The sequence below is a fragment of the Kogia breviceps genome, chromosome 2 (assembly GCF_026419965.1).
Source record: "Kogia breviceps isolate mKogBre1 chromosome 2, mKogBre1 haplotype 1, whole genome shotgun sequence".
Taxonomy (NCBI): Eukaryota; Metazoa; Chordata; class Mammalia; order Artiodactyla; family Physeteridae; genus Kogia; species Kogia breviceps.
Genome location: NC_081311.1, coordinates 190,334,921 through 190,353,697, shown reverse-complemented (window position 1 = coordinate 190,353,697; position 18,777 = coordinate 190,334,921). Strand labels below are relative to the sequence as shown.

General features: G+C 39.6%; 1 protein-coding gene across 4 annotated transcripts in view; it reads right to left on the bottom strand.

Annotated features, from left to right (window-relative positions):
- The window catches only part of RHBDD1 (rhomboid domain containing 1), a 120,006-nt gene that overhangs the window by 44,804 nt on the left and 56,425 nt on the right, over positions 1-18,777 (bottom strand). For all 4 annotated transcript variants that reach the window (XM_059055403.2, XM_059055404.2, XM_067027012.1 and 1 more), the window contains exons 4-6: positions 18,567-18,655; positions 14,799-14,855; positions 4,862-5,005 (exon numbers count right to left, since the gene is read on the bottom strand). In XM_059055403.2, coding sequence (XP_058911386.1) covers positions 4,862-5,005; positions 14,799-14,855; positions 18,567-18,655 — 290 coding nt within the window. The remainder of the gene's footprint in view (positions 1-4,861; positions 5,006-14,798; positions 14,856-18,566; positions 18,656-18,777) is intronic.

Here is an 18,777-nt window from a genome sequence, read left to right as displayed (position 1 = left end):
TGGCATTTTCACCAGGATGGTCCATAACATATCACAACCAGGTGAAATGTATCCTGAGAATACAAACCTGCTTCAAGTTTGAAAATCAAAATAATTTAGTATGTCAATAGACTAAAGAAGAAAAAGTATATAATAATCTCTACAAATATAGAATAAAAAATACTATTTTTAATAGCATACCTCCCCCTGCAGAAAGAAAGAAAGAACGAAAGAACGAAAGAAAGAAAGAAAGACAGACAGACAGACAGACTTAGGTATAAGTTTAAGAAAATATATAAATATATGGAGGAACTGTATGTTCAAAAAATTTTAGTGGTGTGAAAAAATGATTACGGGCTTCCCTGGTGGCGCAGTGGTTGAGAGTCCGCCTGCCGGTGCAGGGGACACGGGTTCGTGCCCCTGTCTGGGAAGATCCCACATGCCACGGAGCGGCTGGGCCCGTGAGCCATGGCTGCTGAGCCTGTGCATCTGGAGCCTGTGCTCCGCAACAGGAGAGGCCACAACAGTGAGAGGCCCGCGTACCGCAAAAAAAAAAAAAAAAAAAAAAAAAAAAAAAAAATGATTACAACATAATACTTAATGAAAAAAAGTAAGGTTCAAAATAGTACATATCATACGGTCAACTTTTATAAAATAAACTCAAACCAAATATTTTTCCACTGGAAAAAAAGGTTAAAAAGTAATAAAGTCCATTTAAAAAAATGTCTCCTTGGTTTCTCACTCTTAATAAGACAGTCATGAAGTGTTTTAAGGAAAATAAAATTGAAATTAATATAAACAATTTGCAAAGCTATTTCCTTTGCTGTCACCCGTTACTGTATAATGCACTTCAAGGAGTCTCTTCAGATCAGTTTCATTGGAACTAGTTCCATATGCTCTTAAAACATCCACTGAAAATGAAATTCTGTGGTCAAGTAAGTTTGGAAGACATTAATTTAATAAATTGGTTTCTTAATTGTAGAACTAATTAGAATAGTCAGTATAATAGTGCCATTCTGGATCTTCAAGGGGGTATAGTTTGCAGTTTCCCAAACTTATTTGAATGTGGAACTTATGAAGGGGGCAGTGAGTGAGCGAAAGAATGAGAGAGACAGGAAAGGAGAGAGCAGAGAGAGTTGTTTCAGCTAAAAGTTGAAAGTAAGTTGCCGACATATTATTTTGCTTCTGAACACTTCAGTGGGTGTCTCCCAAGAATCAGGGACCTTCTGCTACTTATCCATAATACCAAAGAAAGTTAATTTCCCAAATAACATCTCACATCTAGTCCAAATACAAAATTCTCCTGTTTCCTCAAAACTTCTCTTTTATAAGAACCAGTTTTTCAAGGTTCTCATGTTGTATTTGCTTGTTATTTCCTTTTAATATAAAATCACATCCTGCTTTTTTTATGATACTGTTTGTTTTTTTCCCCCCCAGGAGACCAGTCTCACTGAATTGTAGAAACCTCACGTTTTATCTGATTTCTCAACTTATTCCTCTATTCCATGTAATTCCTGTATATGGAGCCCTTACATTGGAAGACTTAATTAGAGTCAGACTAAACATTTTTAGCAAGAATATGTCATAGACGGTGCCGTGTTCCTCATATGGCATCATAATAGGAGACACACAATATCAGGCCCTCCCACCAACAATGCCGCCACGTTGGATCGCTGGATTCAGGTGGTGATTGTCAAATCTCTGTTTCCCGCTCCTATTAGCATGTCCTCTATGAGGTGATACTTTTTCACCATGTGAATAACCCCATTTCTTTTCTTTTTTTTCTTTTTTTTTTTTTTGCGGTACTTGGGCCTCTCACTGTTGTGGCCTCTCCCGTTGCAGAGCACGGGCTCCGGACACGCAGGCTCAGCGGCCACGGCCCACGGGCCCAGCCGCTCCGCGGCACATGGGATCCTCCCGGACTGGGGCACGAACCTGTGTCCCCTGCATCGGCAGGTGGACTCTCAACCACTGTGCCACCAGGGAAGCCCCCGTTTCTTTTTTTAATTTTTATTGGAGTATAGTTGATTTACAATGTTGTGTTAGCTTCAGGTGTGTACAGCAAAGTGAATCAGTTATACAATGTCCGGTTTCTAAACAACCTTTTAACTAATGGTTTATAGTGCTTGATGATCTTTGCAAGGCTACCAGTTATTTCATTGGTTTCTTGTTAATTTTTATTTACTTCTTTTAAAATTCCTTTTTAGGAAAATGTACTCTTTGTGGGATATAGTTAGGTGAGTTTTGACAAATGCAAAGAGGTGTGTATCCATCACAACAACCAAGATACAGAATAATTCCATCACTCCAAAAAATTCCCTCCTGTTGTCCCTTTGTGGTACTCAATAAAGTTTTGTACAAAGTCCATGCTTAGTAGGTTTGCCCTGACTTACTTAACTTTTTGTGTGTGTGTGGTAGACTGGGATTAATATTCTTATCAATGATAACATTCCTACTGTATTTCTAAGATTTACATCCAAGAGAGCATATCGTATTTACATGCAATGAACAGTCCAAGAGAACAAATCAGACCACAGTTCTGTTAAGATATGGCTTGTTCCAAATTAAATTAAATACATAATATCCTTACCTCCAGTAATATTTCATGTCTCACCTGGGAGTGATTAAGCAGCTGTGTGCACAGGACTAACCTTGAGAATTTGTTAAAATACAGCCTCTGGGCCCTGCCCCCAGAGGTTAGGATTCCAAGGCTAAGGCATGCTTTCAGTGACTGTGATACCAGTAGAGGCCACTGAATCCGGTGATTAGAAGAACGGCCCCAATTATCCACCTCTCCTTCTGTGCATACCCTTTGCAATGTTGACTCTGCAGCTCCTCCCATGAAGAGATGGAATCTATTTCCCTATCCCATGAATCTTGTCTGGTCTCATGACTTGCTTCAGTAACAAAATACAGCGGAACTGACGATGCATCAGCATAAGTCTCACTTGTTTCCACGCTCTCCCTTGGAACCCTCGTGCTGAGGCCTTGTGAACGAGCCTGGGCTGGCCTGCTGGATGATAAGTCACGTACGGCCCAGTCTCCACCATCGCATCAGACAACAGTCAGTCAGGCATGTGAAGGAGGTCACCCTAGAGCAGCCAGCCCCAGATGACCACTGCAGACACCAGCCGAGCTCACGGAAGCCTGGCCCAGTGGACCCGTACACACAGGAGCAAGAAGAAATGTGTATTGTTCTAAGCCACGTGTGGCAGGGTGATTTTAACCAGTAATAGACAACTGATAGACCACAGTTCCAATACTCTTCACCTGAGAAGTACTAATTTATCTCTTCCTCCCCGTTTCCTAGGTCACGCCCTCCACGCGCACTGCTGCTGCTAAGACCGTATTCCCTATTCCCTCAGTTCAGAAACCAAGTAGTCACAATTTATGTATTCCCATCGTCTGGTGTGATGCCTGGTACCCGCCCCCCCCCCCCCCCCCCCACCGCCGGAGGTGCTCGATCCTTGTTCGTGAAATGACTGCTGCCGGATTCACATACACAGGTCTGATCGCATCACTCCCCTGTGCAGAACTCTTACTGGCATTTACATCGTACAGCAGATCCATTTCCCACGTGGCCTATTTAATTCTAGGACCTCTGTGATCAGGCCCCAGCCTAGCTGCCCACTCTTCTTCTCCTTCTTCTCTTTAATGCTCCACTCGAAAGTGAAGGTGGGATGACCACACCGCTTGCTTCTGTGTCTGAGCAGATACTGATTCCTGCCTGGAAGGACCTTCCACATCTCTGCAAACTCTACACATTCTTGAAGGTCCACCTCGAATGCCGCCTCTTCTATGAAATTCTGATCGATCTAGTTAAGGAAAAGCTCACCCCTTCTCACTGCCTCTAGCAATTGGCCTAAGCCTCTCCTAGGAACCTGACATTAGGGTTACTTATGGCATCTAGCATGCACTTCCCCTACCAGAGATTGTGAACTTTGGGTGGTGGGGGGAGATGCCATTTTTTAACCTTTCTGTATTCTTTATCACAGTACATGAAACACAGTAAGACCTTAATAAATGTTTATTGAATGAATAGATGATTTTTACTGCTTTTTAAAAACGGTAATACCCAAACTCATAAGCCAAACCCCGGAACGAAGATGGCAAAATAAATACAGCGGTTTTCATATATCAGTTTGCAAAAGAGTCTTCTGGAAAGTTGGTTAAAAATACAAATTCCTAGGCTCTGCCCACAGGAAGACTGGTTCAGCAGGCCTGCAGTGGAACCCTGAGTTTGAATTCTTATCAAGCTATTCATGTGATTTTTTTTTTTTTTTTTTGGCGTCACGCGGGCCTCTCGCTGTTGTGGCCTCTCCCGTTGCGGAGCACAGGCTCCGGACGCGCAGGCTCAGCGGCCATGGCTCACGAGCCCAGCCGCTCCACGGCATGTGGGATCTTCCCAGACCGGGTCACGAACCCTTGTCCCCTGCATCGGCAGGCGGACTCTCAACCACTGTGCCACCAGGGAAGCCCTATTCACGTGATTTTGAGGAAGGCTTGTGGCCAACAGTTTGATACACAGCGATATATAGCCTACTTTACACAAACGAAATTCAAAGTAAACCCCTTCTTTCATGCGTCTAAGAATTTTTTTTTAAGTTCCTTGACTTTAATGACAAAGCACTGAGTGCAGCAGACCTATAAAAAGAACCACTTGAACAATACATACATAGTCTGGCACCTTATTAGCTTAGGTTGCTAGGAATATGGCATCATACCCCATTCTTTGTAATCACAATCTGCACACATTTTTTTCATCTACATATCCTTTTTATAAACTATTTAAAGTTTAATTTGCTACAAATAGTCCTTTTTCAGACATCTCACCATGCAAGGTATGTACTTTAAAATAAAGGGAAGGGCGCCAAACTCCTACCTTGGTCCCGGAGGCTGGCTCTTAACGCTCTCTCCAGCTGTTCCTCTTCACTCAGTCCCGCTGTATATGCGTCATAGTTCCTGGGTACTTCTTCATAGTAACCCGGCCTGCCACGCGGGTAATAATCCTGATATCCAGAGTAGCCTACAGGCACAATGAAAAAGTTATGGAATGTTGCCATGGACTATTCTTTTCATACTTCCTATTTCGTTAGCAAAGACAGTAATTTATGTTATTCTTTTGATTAGAGTGATAATCCTCAAAGTAAGGAAAGATGACCGATGGATGAAGAATGCCTCCACGAAGGTGGGCAATGACCGTCCTGTCACTGTTGTATCCACAGGGCCGAACACGGGACTGGATATGAATGAGTCCTTATGTGCCGAAGACGAAGAAGATGTTTATTTTTTTTAATTAATTTTTATTGGAGTCTAGTTGATTTACAATGTTGTGTGAGTTTCAGGTGCACAGCAAAGTGAATCAGTTATACATATTCACATATCCACTATTTTTTAGATTTTTTCCATTAGGTTATTACAGAGTACTGAATAGAGTTCCCTGTGCTGTAGAGTAGGTTATTATTAGTTACCTATTTTATATAAGAAGGTATTTTGAAGACATGAGCAGTCCTGGAGAGGGGATTGGAATGGCCTATTGACATATGGAGTGGATTCTTTCCGTTTAGAGCTACTTAATACTTGGAGTATTTTCAGTGAGGTCCCGGCTGGAGTCAAGGGAATGGTTGAAATGATAGCTGATAAAGCCTTACTGTCTGGTGGCTCCAAACAATGAGAGGCAGACCAATATTTAACACACATTCTGCAGGGCTTCTGTGCTAGGTATGATACTTCAGATGCTGATAAATACTTTGAGAAATACAAGCCAATGTGTCTCTAATTAGAATTCTATGTCAGAGATCATAGTTTCTATTACTAGCACTTCCGAGAAACTGGCTGCAAGATAAAATGAGAGAAGAGACAACCTGCTCATTAAATAATGCTTTAAGAATCAAACTTCGACATACCATTAATAAAGGGCAAAGTTGACTTTTGCAAGGTACTTCCATCAACCTTTTTAAGTCCGTTTGAGTTTATTCCTTACATTTTTCTTTAATCACCGCTTTTGTGGAATTTGTTTTGAAGATATTATTTTTCCCCACAGACTATTACCAATCTAATTCTGGTATAATGAGAGAGAAGTATGTTTGATTTTTTTCCCTTCTCTCCTTTCATGATCACACCCTTTGAAGATGATGTTTCAAATGTTTAATTAATGTGCTTCTTATTGTTGATGAAAATTCCTACCCTTCATATGTCTTGTGTCATATGTCTCCATATCACCCACCATAGCACATGCCTGACTTTCAGCTTCTTATTGCTTTAGTAAGACTAAAGAAAAATAAAATCAAGCCAACAAGGGGAACACTGTAGGGCCTGGTTAATTGAAATTTCATATTCAGAATTTTTGATAATTGGTCTTGAGGCAATTTTAAAATTTACTTCCGTGTTGGTTATGAAAAAAATGCTTTCCTAATATATGAGATTAAAATGAAAACAGTTAATTTCCCATAAAAAGCTTTCAGGCACTCTAAAAGTCTTTATTTTCAAATAATAAGTGAAATGACAATAAAACACACTAGTTTCAGTGGATAATATAATTATATGTGTTTACATAAATATTTGTCATATAAAGTTTTTGTGTCTATTGGTATGTTTTTACAACTTTCATGAGATATAACTGACATACTATATAATTCATCAATTTAAAGCATATAACTCAACTGCTTTTAGTATATTCATAAGAGTTGTACCATCAATACCATAATCAATTTTAGAACATATCTATCACCCCCAAAAGAAATCTGTACCCTTTTAGCTATCACCCTCTGACCTTCCTAGCCCTAAATAACCACTAATCTACTTTCTGTAGCTATGCCCATTCTGGACAATTTTATAAACGGAATCATATAATATGTGGTGTTTTGTGTATGGCTTATTTCATTCAGCATAATGTTTTCATGGTTCATCCATGCTGCAGCACGAATCAGTATTTCATTCTGTTTCATGGCCAAGTAATATTCCATTGTAGAAATATATCACATTTTGTTTATTCACTCATCAACTGATGACATTTGGGTTATTTCTGCCTTTTGACTGTTGTGAATAATGCTGCTATAAACATCTGCATACAAGCTGTTATTTGGACATATGTTTTCATTTCTCTTGGGTACATACCTAAGAGTGGAATTGCTGGGTCATATGGTAATTCTATATTTAACCATTTGGAACCACCAGAATGTTTTCCAAAGCAGTTACACAATTTTACATTCACACAAGCAACATATATGGGTTCATATTTCTCCACATCTTCACCAACACTTGTTATTATCTGTCTTTTTAATTATAGCCATCCTAATGGGTGTGAAGTGGTATCTCACTGTGGTTTTTGCTGACTAATTGACGTTGAGCATCTCTTCATGTGCTTATTAACCATTTGTATATCTGCTTTGGAGAACAGTCATTCAGAGCCTTTGCTCACTCTTACTGATTATTACAATACTCTTCTATTTATCATCTATTACAAAATCTTCTATGTTGGTACAATTTTATTTAATGTCCTTGAAAGTCACAGACATGAATGATTTAAACAAACATTAAATAAAATTGTCCAGGATTTCGGGGGCTAATCCTTTCTTCTAATGTAGTAAAAATTAGTGGACAATTTACTAAATACCTCCTATAATGCAACTTCCATATGCTCTCTCACATGTTTCCCATGTCAGAATATAACATTATGATACCTGAATCAGGATAAGGATATAAGTATATTGAATGATTTAGGACTGAAATGGGATCTGGACACAATTTTTAATAAGGACACTCTTCCTCAAATTGGTCTCTACGCAATAGAACAATCAGAAAAATTCAGCTCCCACTACTGTGTTGGGGAACACCCACCAGCAAGGTTCGTATCCTGAGATAAAGGAGACTGTGGCACTGCTACAAATCTTGCTTTCTATGCTTCTCACCAAAAAAGCCAAAAAACAAATAAGCCCCCCCCCCAAAAAAAAACTTTTCTATTAGGGCAAATGGTCAAAACACAATAAACATATCTACTTCACAAAGAATAAAAGGGGCAACCCTTCCAAAACATAATAGAATATGTATGGATAAGTCGCTGAATACCACAGGATGCTTCAGCAATGCCTGAATAGAGAGACTGCCCAATTCCCTAAGAGTGCCAATTATTTCATTGCAACACAAAAAGCACATTGGGTACTTTCCCATATGGCTCATTACCACTTTCAGATCCCTGTGGAAATTCATTTTGTTACAGAAGGTCGAAGCAGCATTTCTACCTTTCTACTCTCAAAAATATTCAGCTCATTCAAAATCCAAAATAACCCCAAAGCTCTGAATAGCTATCTACGCAGATACCAGAAATACAACATAACGTCTATAGAGTTTCAATCGACAGGTAAATTTGCTATGATTTGAGGCAACATTTTCTTGATAGAGAAATACATCTTTCTTCGTGTACTTCTTTTAAAATACAACCGACCAGCGCCTTAACAAAATAAAGCCTACAACTCTAAACATCTGAATATTATAAAATCTAATTTGGTACTTGTCAGACAAAACACGGGGAGAGAGAAAGGGAAAGTTTTAATGCCTTAAGTCAAAAAGACGAGCGTGGTTAAAGGTTCTATATCATCAGTCATAAATCATCAACAGGACCGAAAATCCCATCAATATCTATTATAATGAGAACAGGTCTCCTAGGACCAAAAATTTCCTACAGCTGTTCCACTGGCCCAATCAGATATTTTTAAATCTTCATAATAAACATGGCTGGAAAAACCTAACAATCAAACACTTAAGATAAAAAAAGTTTAAATTATATCCTGCAATGAATACTAGTTTAATATTTTTTTTGTAGTTATATACTTTGGCTCCGTAATAAAAGAAATTCTGGTTATCATTATTCTATAAACTACTCCATCTGTTCCTTATACACATACCAGAATTTCACAGCAAAAGAGATCAAGAAACACCACCGAGATTAGAAAAATTGGTAACAGCTTTTTAAACATTCATGAGGTTCTCTGACCTATAAAGACTTCTCCAGCTAAGGACGGCCATATTAAGAATAAATCATTACTTGTAAGAGATACATATGCTCTCATAAAAGTTCCCTAGATGACCATTAGCATGGCCGCCGGGCCTTATGTAGCTCTGCCTTTGAAGAAATCCAATCACTTCAGTGGAAGAAATATAAATATGGTAATCTTACAGGGGATAAGAAAGGTGAAAGGGGCTTTTATTTTTGCCTTTAATTCTCTGGCCTGTGTGTCTGCTGTGCTTATGCCTCTTTCATATGAAGGAGGCTTTTTGCAGGTTTCCCTTTTTCCTTTTTTTTAATAAGTTCAAAAGAGATGAAAGAAAAGTCAATACAGGAAACTTCCCTAATTTGTAAGGTTAAATCAGTAGAATGTCCATCTCGTATCTCTGTACAATAGAAAAAGCAGCGGCTAGGAATCAGGGACTTGCATTTTTAGTCCTAGTTCTATAACTAACTACCTGTATGACTTTAGCCAAATTACTTAACATTTCTAAACCTCAATTCCCAGCTGTCACACAAGATATTAGGACTAGGTAATCTATGATAGTTCCAGTCATGTCTGTGCACAAGTATGTTACTATTATTCTTTTCATCCAGAGGAACATTCCTGTTTCTTTTGGATATTTAAAAAATGAACCAGGAGACAAGCTCCTTTTCCTTTAGCAACTCTGAAGTATTAGGAGCCATGTCCTCTGCCTACTGGAGAGAATAAGGTCAACAGGAAGAGAGAAATCACAATGGGAGACAGAACCAAAATGGCCTTCCCGTACAATTCACCACTTCCTAGTCACATAGGCCGAGAAACCTCTTCTTATACTTAAGTCAGTGTAAAGTGGCCTCCATAACAAACAGCCAAAAGAACCCAATGCTCTTCCAAATGACTACATCAGCTTTGTTGACAACTAACCATCACACCTCCTCTCCTCAGGTGAGTCCACAGATAGAAGCAGGTGAGCCTGCATTGTCCAGCAACCATTCCTCTCCTACACCAAGACCCGTTTCTAGGATTTTAAGCATCCAGATCATCAGCAGTGAAAGCCTCAGAGTAAAGCCTCTTCTTTGGGCAGCAACAGTATTCATCTCGGTAGTCCCCAAGCCAATCACCTAAGCCTATGATTTTCGTGCCTGAACCCATTAGAATCACCTGGGAAGCTTAAAAAAAAAAGAAAAAGAAAAAGTCCAAGTCCCTGTCTCTATCCCTATTCTAACTTAATTGGTGTGGGTTGAATTCAAGTCATGGACATGTTGTAAAAGCTCCTCAGGTGATTCATACAAACAGCCAGGATGGATAATCATGCTCCGAGCCTTTAGAACTACACCAAAAACATATCTTCGCTATAACTCCCACAGTGTCACTCTACTGAATAAATTGTTCAGTGGCACTCCAGAACATTCTGGATAATCCCAGACAGGCTTTTTCATAAAGGACCGAAGAGCCCTTTCCTTTCATGGCTTTCCTTAACTTCTACTTACTCATCAAGACACAGCACTCCACTTCTTCTGGGTGACCTCCAGTAACTACAACCCCGCTCCTCCCCTTCCAGGCTGAACACCGACTGCACTACATTAATATCGCTGAATTGAACTACTGCCTCTGCCAGGACGGAGTAACTGGGACTGGACTAGCCCTTCTACTTAAGTAGTAGACTGGAGAAAATATATGAAACAAATGTTTTTAGACATTGTACAATTGGCAGGACAAGATTTTGAATCTTGAGAGAAAGGAAATAAAGGAAATGAGCCTGGAGGCACTTTCCAGGCTGTGGTGCAGGGAGCGGGAACACAGTCAGATGCAGCAGGCTCCCTGAGTTGAGCTGGAATTTGCAGGGCAGAGCACAGCAAAGGAGAGAACTACATGTATAGCAAAACCTCCAGAAATCTTCATGGGGTCGCCTGGAGATGTTGTTGAATATTAAGCCATGGGTGTGTAGGTGAAATTCCATGAGACCAGGCAAAGGATGCCTGAGAGCTATAAACTGAACAATTCCCAGAGCTCAGGCAGGGCTGGGAGATCTTTGCATTCCAACCAGCCAGAGTAGAGTCCCTGCTGAACAAAGGGCATTCAGGAGAGATCCCAGAAAAGTAACATCTCAGCCACAGCACAGAATTAACCCTAGAATAAAAGTTACTTTAGACCCACCCTCAAGAATTAAAAAATAGGGCTTCCCTGATGGCGCAGTGGTTGAGAATCCGCCTGCCGATGCAGGAGACACGGGTTCGTGCCCTGGTCCGGGAAGATCCCACATGCCGCGGAGCAACTAAGCCCGTGAGCCATGGCCGCTAGGCCTGCGCGTTCGGAGCCTGTGCTCCGCAACGGGAGAGGCCACAACAGTGAGAGGCCCGCATACCGCAAAAAAAAAAAAAAAAAAAAGAATTAAAAAATAAGCCCCAGAAGGATCAAACTAATCATCAGAAAACTTAAATGTGTGCCAGAACAAAGTCCAGTTTTCTTTAAAAGAAAAGAGACTCTAGCACTCAATACCACAAAATGCACAATGTCTAGCATCCAATCAAAACTCACAGATTAAAAAAAAAAAAAATTGTGACCAGGAAAAAAAAAATCAGTCTAATGAAGCAGATGCAAAAAATATATAGATAAGACAGAATTAGCAGTCAAGGACTTTAGGATAGCCATTATAACTTTGCCCATGATTTAAATAAATAAAAACATGAATTTAATGAGAAGAGAAATGGAGGATATAAAAGGGAACTAAATGGAACTTCCAGAACTAAAAAAGAGAGTATCTGAGAGGAAAAATTCACTAGATGGGACTGACAGCAAATTCAACATTGTGGAAGGCAGATCATAGAGCTTGAACACACAGCCACAGACACTATCCAAACTGAAGCCCACACACCAAACAACATAAACAGAGCCCTCAGAGACTTGTGGGACAACACGAAATAGTCTAACATTGGTGTAGGTGAAAATCAGACAGGAGAGGATATTCTTTAGTTCTTTAGTAAGACAAAAGCTAGAAGAATGGATTACCAAGAGACCTGCACTAGAGGAAATGGTTAAGATAGTTCTTGAGGCAGGAGAAAAATGATACTACCTGGAAATTTGGATCTGCACAGAAGAACCTTCTATTTCTGCAGATCAACTGACATAAGCCCTGGGCCCATCCCTGAGCTATGCATGCAGTGAACAGAAACAAGGGAATAAAAGAAGCAAAGACTTGGAAAACTCAACTACCACATAACTTAACTACACAAGTATCAGATCATCTCATGAGTGGTACATGAATGGGATAGGCCCAAATAGTACAGTAAAGGATTTGAAAACTGAACTGACATTGGAACCCGCCACCCACAGAAAGAAAAACAGAATTTGTGCTCTAAACCTAACCAGGTTGACTGCTTGGTCAAACCAACAAAAATCAACATTCTGCAGAGGATTTTAACAGAATCTGAAATCTCACAATAAAGGTCAAAACGTTCAGATATAAGAGAAAATTACCAGACATACAAAACCAAAACAAAACAGAAGAGATGTGACCAATTCTCAGGAGAAAAAGACAATCAGCAGGTGCCAGCCACAAAATAGGACTCAGATGTTGGAATTATTAGACAGATTTTAAAGGTATACAATAGCTGTGCTCTATGAGATAAAGGTGCACTCCTGAAATGGAGAGACAGAGTTTTCATCAGAGACACAGAAACTAAAAAAAGAACCAAATGGAAATTTTAGAACTAAAATTACATTATTATAAAAAAAAGTCACTGGATAGGTTCGCTAGGTTCAATAGCAGAATGGAGATGACAGAGAAAGGAATCAGTGAACTTGAAGATAAATCAATAAAAGCTATCCAGTATGAAGAACACAGAGGGAAAAAGATTGAAAGAAATAAATAAGAGCACGAGGAGCTTGAGGGACATTATTAAAATGTCTAAAATTCATGTCATTAAAGTCTTGAGAGGAGAAGCAGATTGGTGGAGAAAAAAATACTTAAAGAAATTGTATCTGAAACCCTTCCAAATTTAGTGAAAGACAAAGTACATGATAAAAAATTAGAAACAAAACCCAGTAAAGACCCAGAAGATATAAACAAGACTGTAAACCACCTTAACTTAATTGATATGTGTAGAGTACTACTTTCAACAATGGCAGAACACACATTCTTTTCAAGGGCACATGGTACATTCACCAGGATAGACCATACACTGAGCCAAAAGAAAGTCTCATTAAAGTAAAAGGATTAAACTACACTGAGTGTGTTCTCTAACAACAAGAGAAATAAACTAGAAATTATTAACAAAATGGTATCAAGAAAATCTGTGGCATATTGAAACAATAAAATACCATTCAGCAGTGAAAAAGAATAACTACTGATACATACAACAACATATATGGATCATAAAAAATGAGGTTGAATAACAAAAGCCAGATACAAAAGAGTACTTAGTAAATGAGTAGATTTATATGAAGTTCAGGCTCAGGCAAATTAATCTATGGTGACAGAAATGAAACCAGAACGGTGCAGGGGGTAGTTACTGGAAGGAGACATTTTAGTAAAAACTCAACAAATGTCATTATTAGCTATCATCGCCTTACTGTGTACCACCCCACTCCACAGTTCACCATTCTACTTTCTATACCCTAGTTAGTCCTTTTCATTTCTACTGTTTCACCTTTTTAAATGTATGGCACCTGCATTCTCACTCCTGGTTAAATACTGAGACAGGGACTATAGCTCTTTCTTTCTCTCCCACAGTGGTTAGTCTGACACATGCACAATGGACCACTTAGAAAGTGCTACTGCATAAACCAGACTGAGGCTAAGAACCTGTATGGAAAAATAAAGCAAAAGCACTATATATATATATATATATATATATATATATATATATATATATATATATATATACATAAAATTATATAATTCTTTGTACTTATATGATTTAAGCCAGGGGTCAAAAAGCTACAACTTATAGTCCAAATACAACCCACTGCCTGTTTTTGTAAATAAGGTCTTATTGGAACACAAATATGCACATGTGCTTATGAATAGTCTATGGTTGCTTTCATGCTACAACACAGGTTGACTAGTTGCAACAGAGACCATATGGTCAACAAAGCCTTTAGAATCTCAAACAGTAGCTATCTGGCCCTTTACAGGAAAGGTTGCTGACCCCAGATTTAAGCTGCAGCAATTCTCGATGGGCAGGACAATAAAGCCACCCACTGCTTCCAGAGCCTATGGCTTCTTTGACACGTATCTGCTGGTATTGATCCAGGATATTGCAGTGCAGCTTCCTCAGGCTGGAATGTAAGAACTTTAGCCTAAAACAGGTCATATGCTTCAACAGGAAGTCCTTTCTACCTATTTACAAAGATATCTAGAAAAAATACATTCTCCTCTTTAAGTCACAAGGTATTAACTATTAGAGGAATGCCTATATTAGCCTCTTAGGGCAAGCATGATTCTTTCTGAATATGTAGGTGGCGTGGACCATGGAGACTGTATATCTGAAACTAACTTCTAACACTTAGCCAGCAGAATAGTCTCTTAGGCTGAGAATCAAGGGACCTGGGTCTAGTATGACTCTAACCATGTCTGAGAGACCTCAAATCAATCATACAGTATTTTCACACCAGAGTTCCCTCCTTCCCTAGCCTTCCCTAACAATGCACCCACATATGCTCCCCAGGTGACCCCTGCATCTAGCTTCCATGCATGTTAGAGGCTCAAGTATATAATGTGTGAAGTACTTTCCAAAAGCAAAAAGTATTATTTTAAAGTAGCTCTACAGTAGCAAACACTATCATTTTAAAATATAAGTTTAAATGTACTAAATGAAATAAAGTACTTACCTAAACCATTAAAGTAGTACTGCTGTCCTGGGTAATCAATATTGGAGGGAAAAACGCCTAAATATGAAGGAAACAAACATTTTAATTGTGGGGGTAGGCTTCCCCTGCCACCCCTGCCAGCTTTACTGAGGTGTGACTGACAAATAAAAATTGTACATGTTTAAGTTGGGCAATGCGATTTTTTAAAAGGTGTACAATGTGGTGATTTAATATACATATGTTATGAAATAATTTCCAGAATCAAGTTCATTAACACACCGATCACTTTATATACTTACCATTGTGTGGGTATAAACGTGAGAACACATAAGATCTATTCTCTTAGTAAATTTCAAGTACATAATACAGTATTATTAACAATAGTCACCATGCTGTATATTACATCCCCAGAACTTACTCATCTTACAACTTAAAGTTTTTACCCTTTTACCAACATCTCTGCATTTACCACACTACCCAACCCCTGGAAACCACTGTTCTACTCTCTGGTTCTATGAGTTCAACTTTTTTAGATTTCACAAATAAGTGAGATCATACAGTATTTATCTTTCTCTGGCTTATTTCACTTAGCATAATGTCCTTCAGGTTCACCCATTTTGTCAAAAATAACAGGATTTCTTTCTTTTTTATGGCTGATAATATTCCACTATATACATATAAATACCACATCTTTTTCATCCACTGGGTTATTTCCCTATCTTGGCTATTGTGAGTAATGCTGTAATGAACCTGGGGGTGCAGATATCTCTTCAAGACACTTATTTCATTTTCTTTGGATATACACACAGAAGTGGGATTGCTGGACCATATGGTAGTTCTTTTTATTTTTTGAGGAACTTCCATGGTGTTTTCCATAGTGGCTGCACCAATTTACATTCCCACCAACATCCTCACCAGTACTTGTTATCTCTTGTCTTTTTGATAATAGCCATCTTAACATTTCCTGATTGCCATCTATATTATAAAGCTATAGTAAACAAAGCAGTATGGTAGTAGCATAAAAATAGACACGTCTGATAGAACACAACATTCATAAGGCTGTAACTACTAACCTTTCCAACAATTAAGAGATTCTTTGTAACAAAGCTCAAAGCCATTATAAATGATTTCTAAACAATTGTTAAAATAAGCTCTCTTTTGTTTGGGGTTAGTCCTACAGGGAACAGAATGTAGTGGGGACAATGAAACCCTAACTTATACTCTCTGAAGTTCCTTAAGGTTCCTAACAACATAAGATGGTCTTTGCCTTCCAAGGGACCAAGCTTGGTCTTTGAGGCCTCTGTACAAGTAGAGATGCTCTGGCTATTGAGAGAAGCTGCCCCACAACAAAGGTGCTAGGTGAGCCACATTCTTACTCCTCCTAATGGACTTTCCCATTTCTTATCCCTCAGAAAGCAGTAGGACAGACGACTCAGTATTGCTGAAGGAAAGGAGAGAGGGAGGAGTTACAAGGGACACCTTCAGTGTGATGCTCCTCTCCCAGGAGTTATCAGACAGCAGTCTTCACGTACTTGATTATTTTCCACAGGGCTCCCGTGTCACCTCAATTCTCAGCTCACTCTAGATCTTTCTCCGGCTTCACCGGAAAACACGGCAGAGAGATTGCAGGCCATTTGTAAATAGCACTGAATATTTCAACTTTTAGCATTTAATTTTCTACTGTATTACACTGAAAACAGAATGATATAAAAGTAAGTCCCCTTAGAAAATAGACAAGGCTTTAAGAAGGAAACTAAGAGTTTAAATGTTATAACTGTGGGGGAAAATCCTCTTTAAAACCAATCTACTTGCCTAAATTTCATAATATGTCTGTAGAAAGCTTTACTAACTACTTAATCCTCAGACACACAAAGAAAAAGGAAACAAAACATTAGACTCCCAAGAATCATTTCTTTTCCTTTGTCAGCACTGAGAGCATTTGGGCAACAAAGCTCATTACTAGATTTCCATAATTAAGTTGTATCAAAAGTATAATAAAACTGGACATTTTCAATAAAGGAAGCTCCTGCTGCCTCTTCCAAGCACACACACTAGAAACACAGTAATAGGCAAACACAGGAAAATAAAAATCTGAGTAGATGCAACACAATCTGTAAAAATCGCCAGAAAGCGAATACAACCAGCTAATAAAACCAACAGCACAATGCTTGGAAAGCTTTCTAATATCATGAATATCACATGGTTCTCAAGAATAACCAGTCACTGGCATAAACTGTGAAAATAAATTATTTATGGCTCAAGAAAAGGTAAAATAGTCTCAGAAGATTTCCCATGAATAAAAGATGAAATACTGGGGACTTCCCTGGTGGCGCAGTGGTTAAGAATCCGCCTGCCAATGCAGGGGACACGGGTTCGAGCCCTGGTCCAGGAAGACCCCACATGTTGCGAAGCAAGTAAGCCCGTTCGCCACAACTACTGAGCCTGCGCTCTAGAGCCCAAGAGCCACAACTACTAAGCCTCTGTGTCACAACTACTGAAGCCCACGTACCACAACTACTGAGCCTGCACTCTAGAGCCCATGAGTCACAACTACTGAGCCTGCAAGCCACAACTACCAAGCTCGTGCTCTTAGAGCCTGCGCTCCAAAACAAGAGAAGCCACTGCAATGAGAAGCCCACACACCAAAACAAAGAGTAGCCCCTGCTCTCTGCAACTAGAGTAAGCCCATGTGCAGCAATGAAGAGCCAACACAGCAAAAAATAAATAAATTTATTTTTTTTAAAAAAAGATGAAATATTGGAACTCATATGGTCTATAGAACAAGTGTTTGCAAAATATCAATAGTTTCCTTCTAAGTCAAGACCAGTATAGCATTTTCAATTAAGAGATCCAAAAAATTCATAGGTTTCTAAATAAAATAAAGTATTTTCATTGAGCATCAATTAGATGAAAAAAAAATTTTTTAATTAAAAAGCAGGAGCCACGCTTCAAGCAATAACAGACTTGGTTTGGCCATGCATGAATATATGTCTCACCCGCCAAGGACCTAGTGGTCATTCTGAGTTCTTTAAAATACTGGCCTTGCACTTCAGTACAGATTTGTCTTTCTTTTTTTAACTTTTCCTTGTACTTTGAATTCATGGAATATTACAGAAGAAAGCATATTTTAAACCCGCTTTAAGTCTCCAAATTTCAAGGAAATCATGGTTTTTGGTGAGTAGCAATAATGCTGTGGGTATAAGCGTGCACCGCTATTTGTCCCCTAAGAAAGCCTCAGGCTTAAAATTGGAGTTTGCAGCCTCTTCTTAGCAGCAGTATGAGGACCAGCGCCAGCTGGTTTACCTCTTGGTTTAAAAAGAGCCTAGTGGCGCAGTGGTTGAGAATCCGCCTGCCAATACAGGGGACACGGGTTCGAGCCCTGGTCTGGGAGGATCCCACATGCCACGGAGCAAGTAGGCCCGTGAGCCATGGCCGCTGAGCCTGTGCGTCTGGAGCCTGTCCTCCGCAACAAGAGAGGCCGCGATAGTGGGAGGCCCACGCACCGCGATGAAGAGTGGCCCCTGCTCGCCACAACTAGAGAAAACCCTCGCACAGAAACGAAGACCCAACACAGCAAAAATAAATTAATTAATTAATAAACTCCTACCCCCAACATCTTCTTTAAAAAAAAAAAAAAAAAAAAAAGAGCCTATTAGGGAGTTCCTAAGCTGAACCACAGGGAACTGTTCCCGTTAAATGAAGATTCCCGTTAAAATGAAGATGCTTCTGTTCCCGTCAACATGAAGACGAACTTCCAACCTGTCAGGCCAAAAGGGTTCTGTTCTGTACCTGAGCACGTTTCCATGATCTTCTTCAGAGGTCCGCAGGTGTACAGTAGCCCAACAAGGATCCCGGCCAGGTGCCCGGCGAAGGAAGTCCTAGGGGAGAAGGAAAGCCTTCGTGAGTGTTTGCTCTGCTGCGGACTAGCGACCATCTTCCCATCAGCCCAGTGCGCGTCAATTCGTCACACACTCTCTTCCACATCACGTGTTTCACGCTG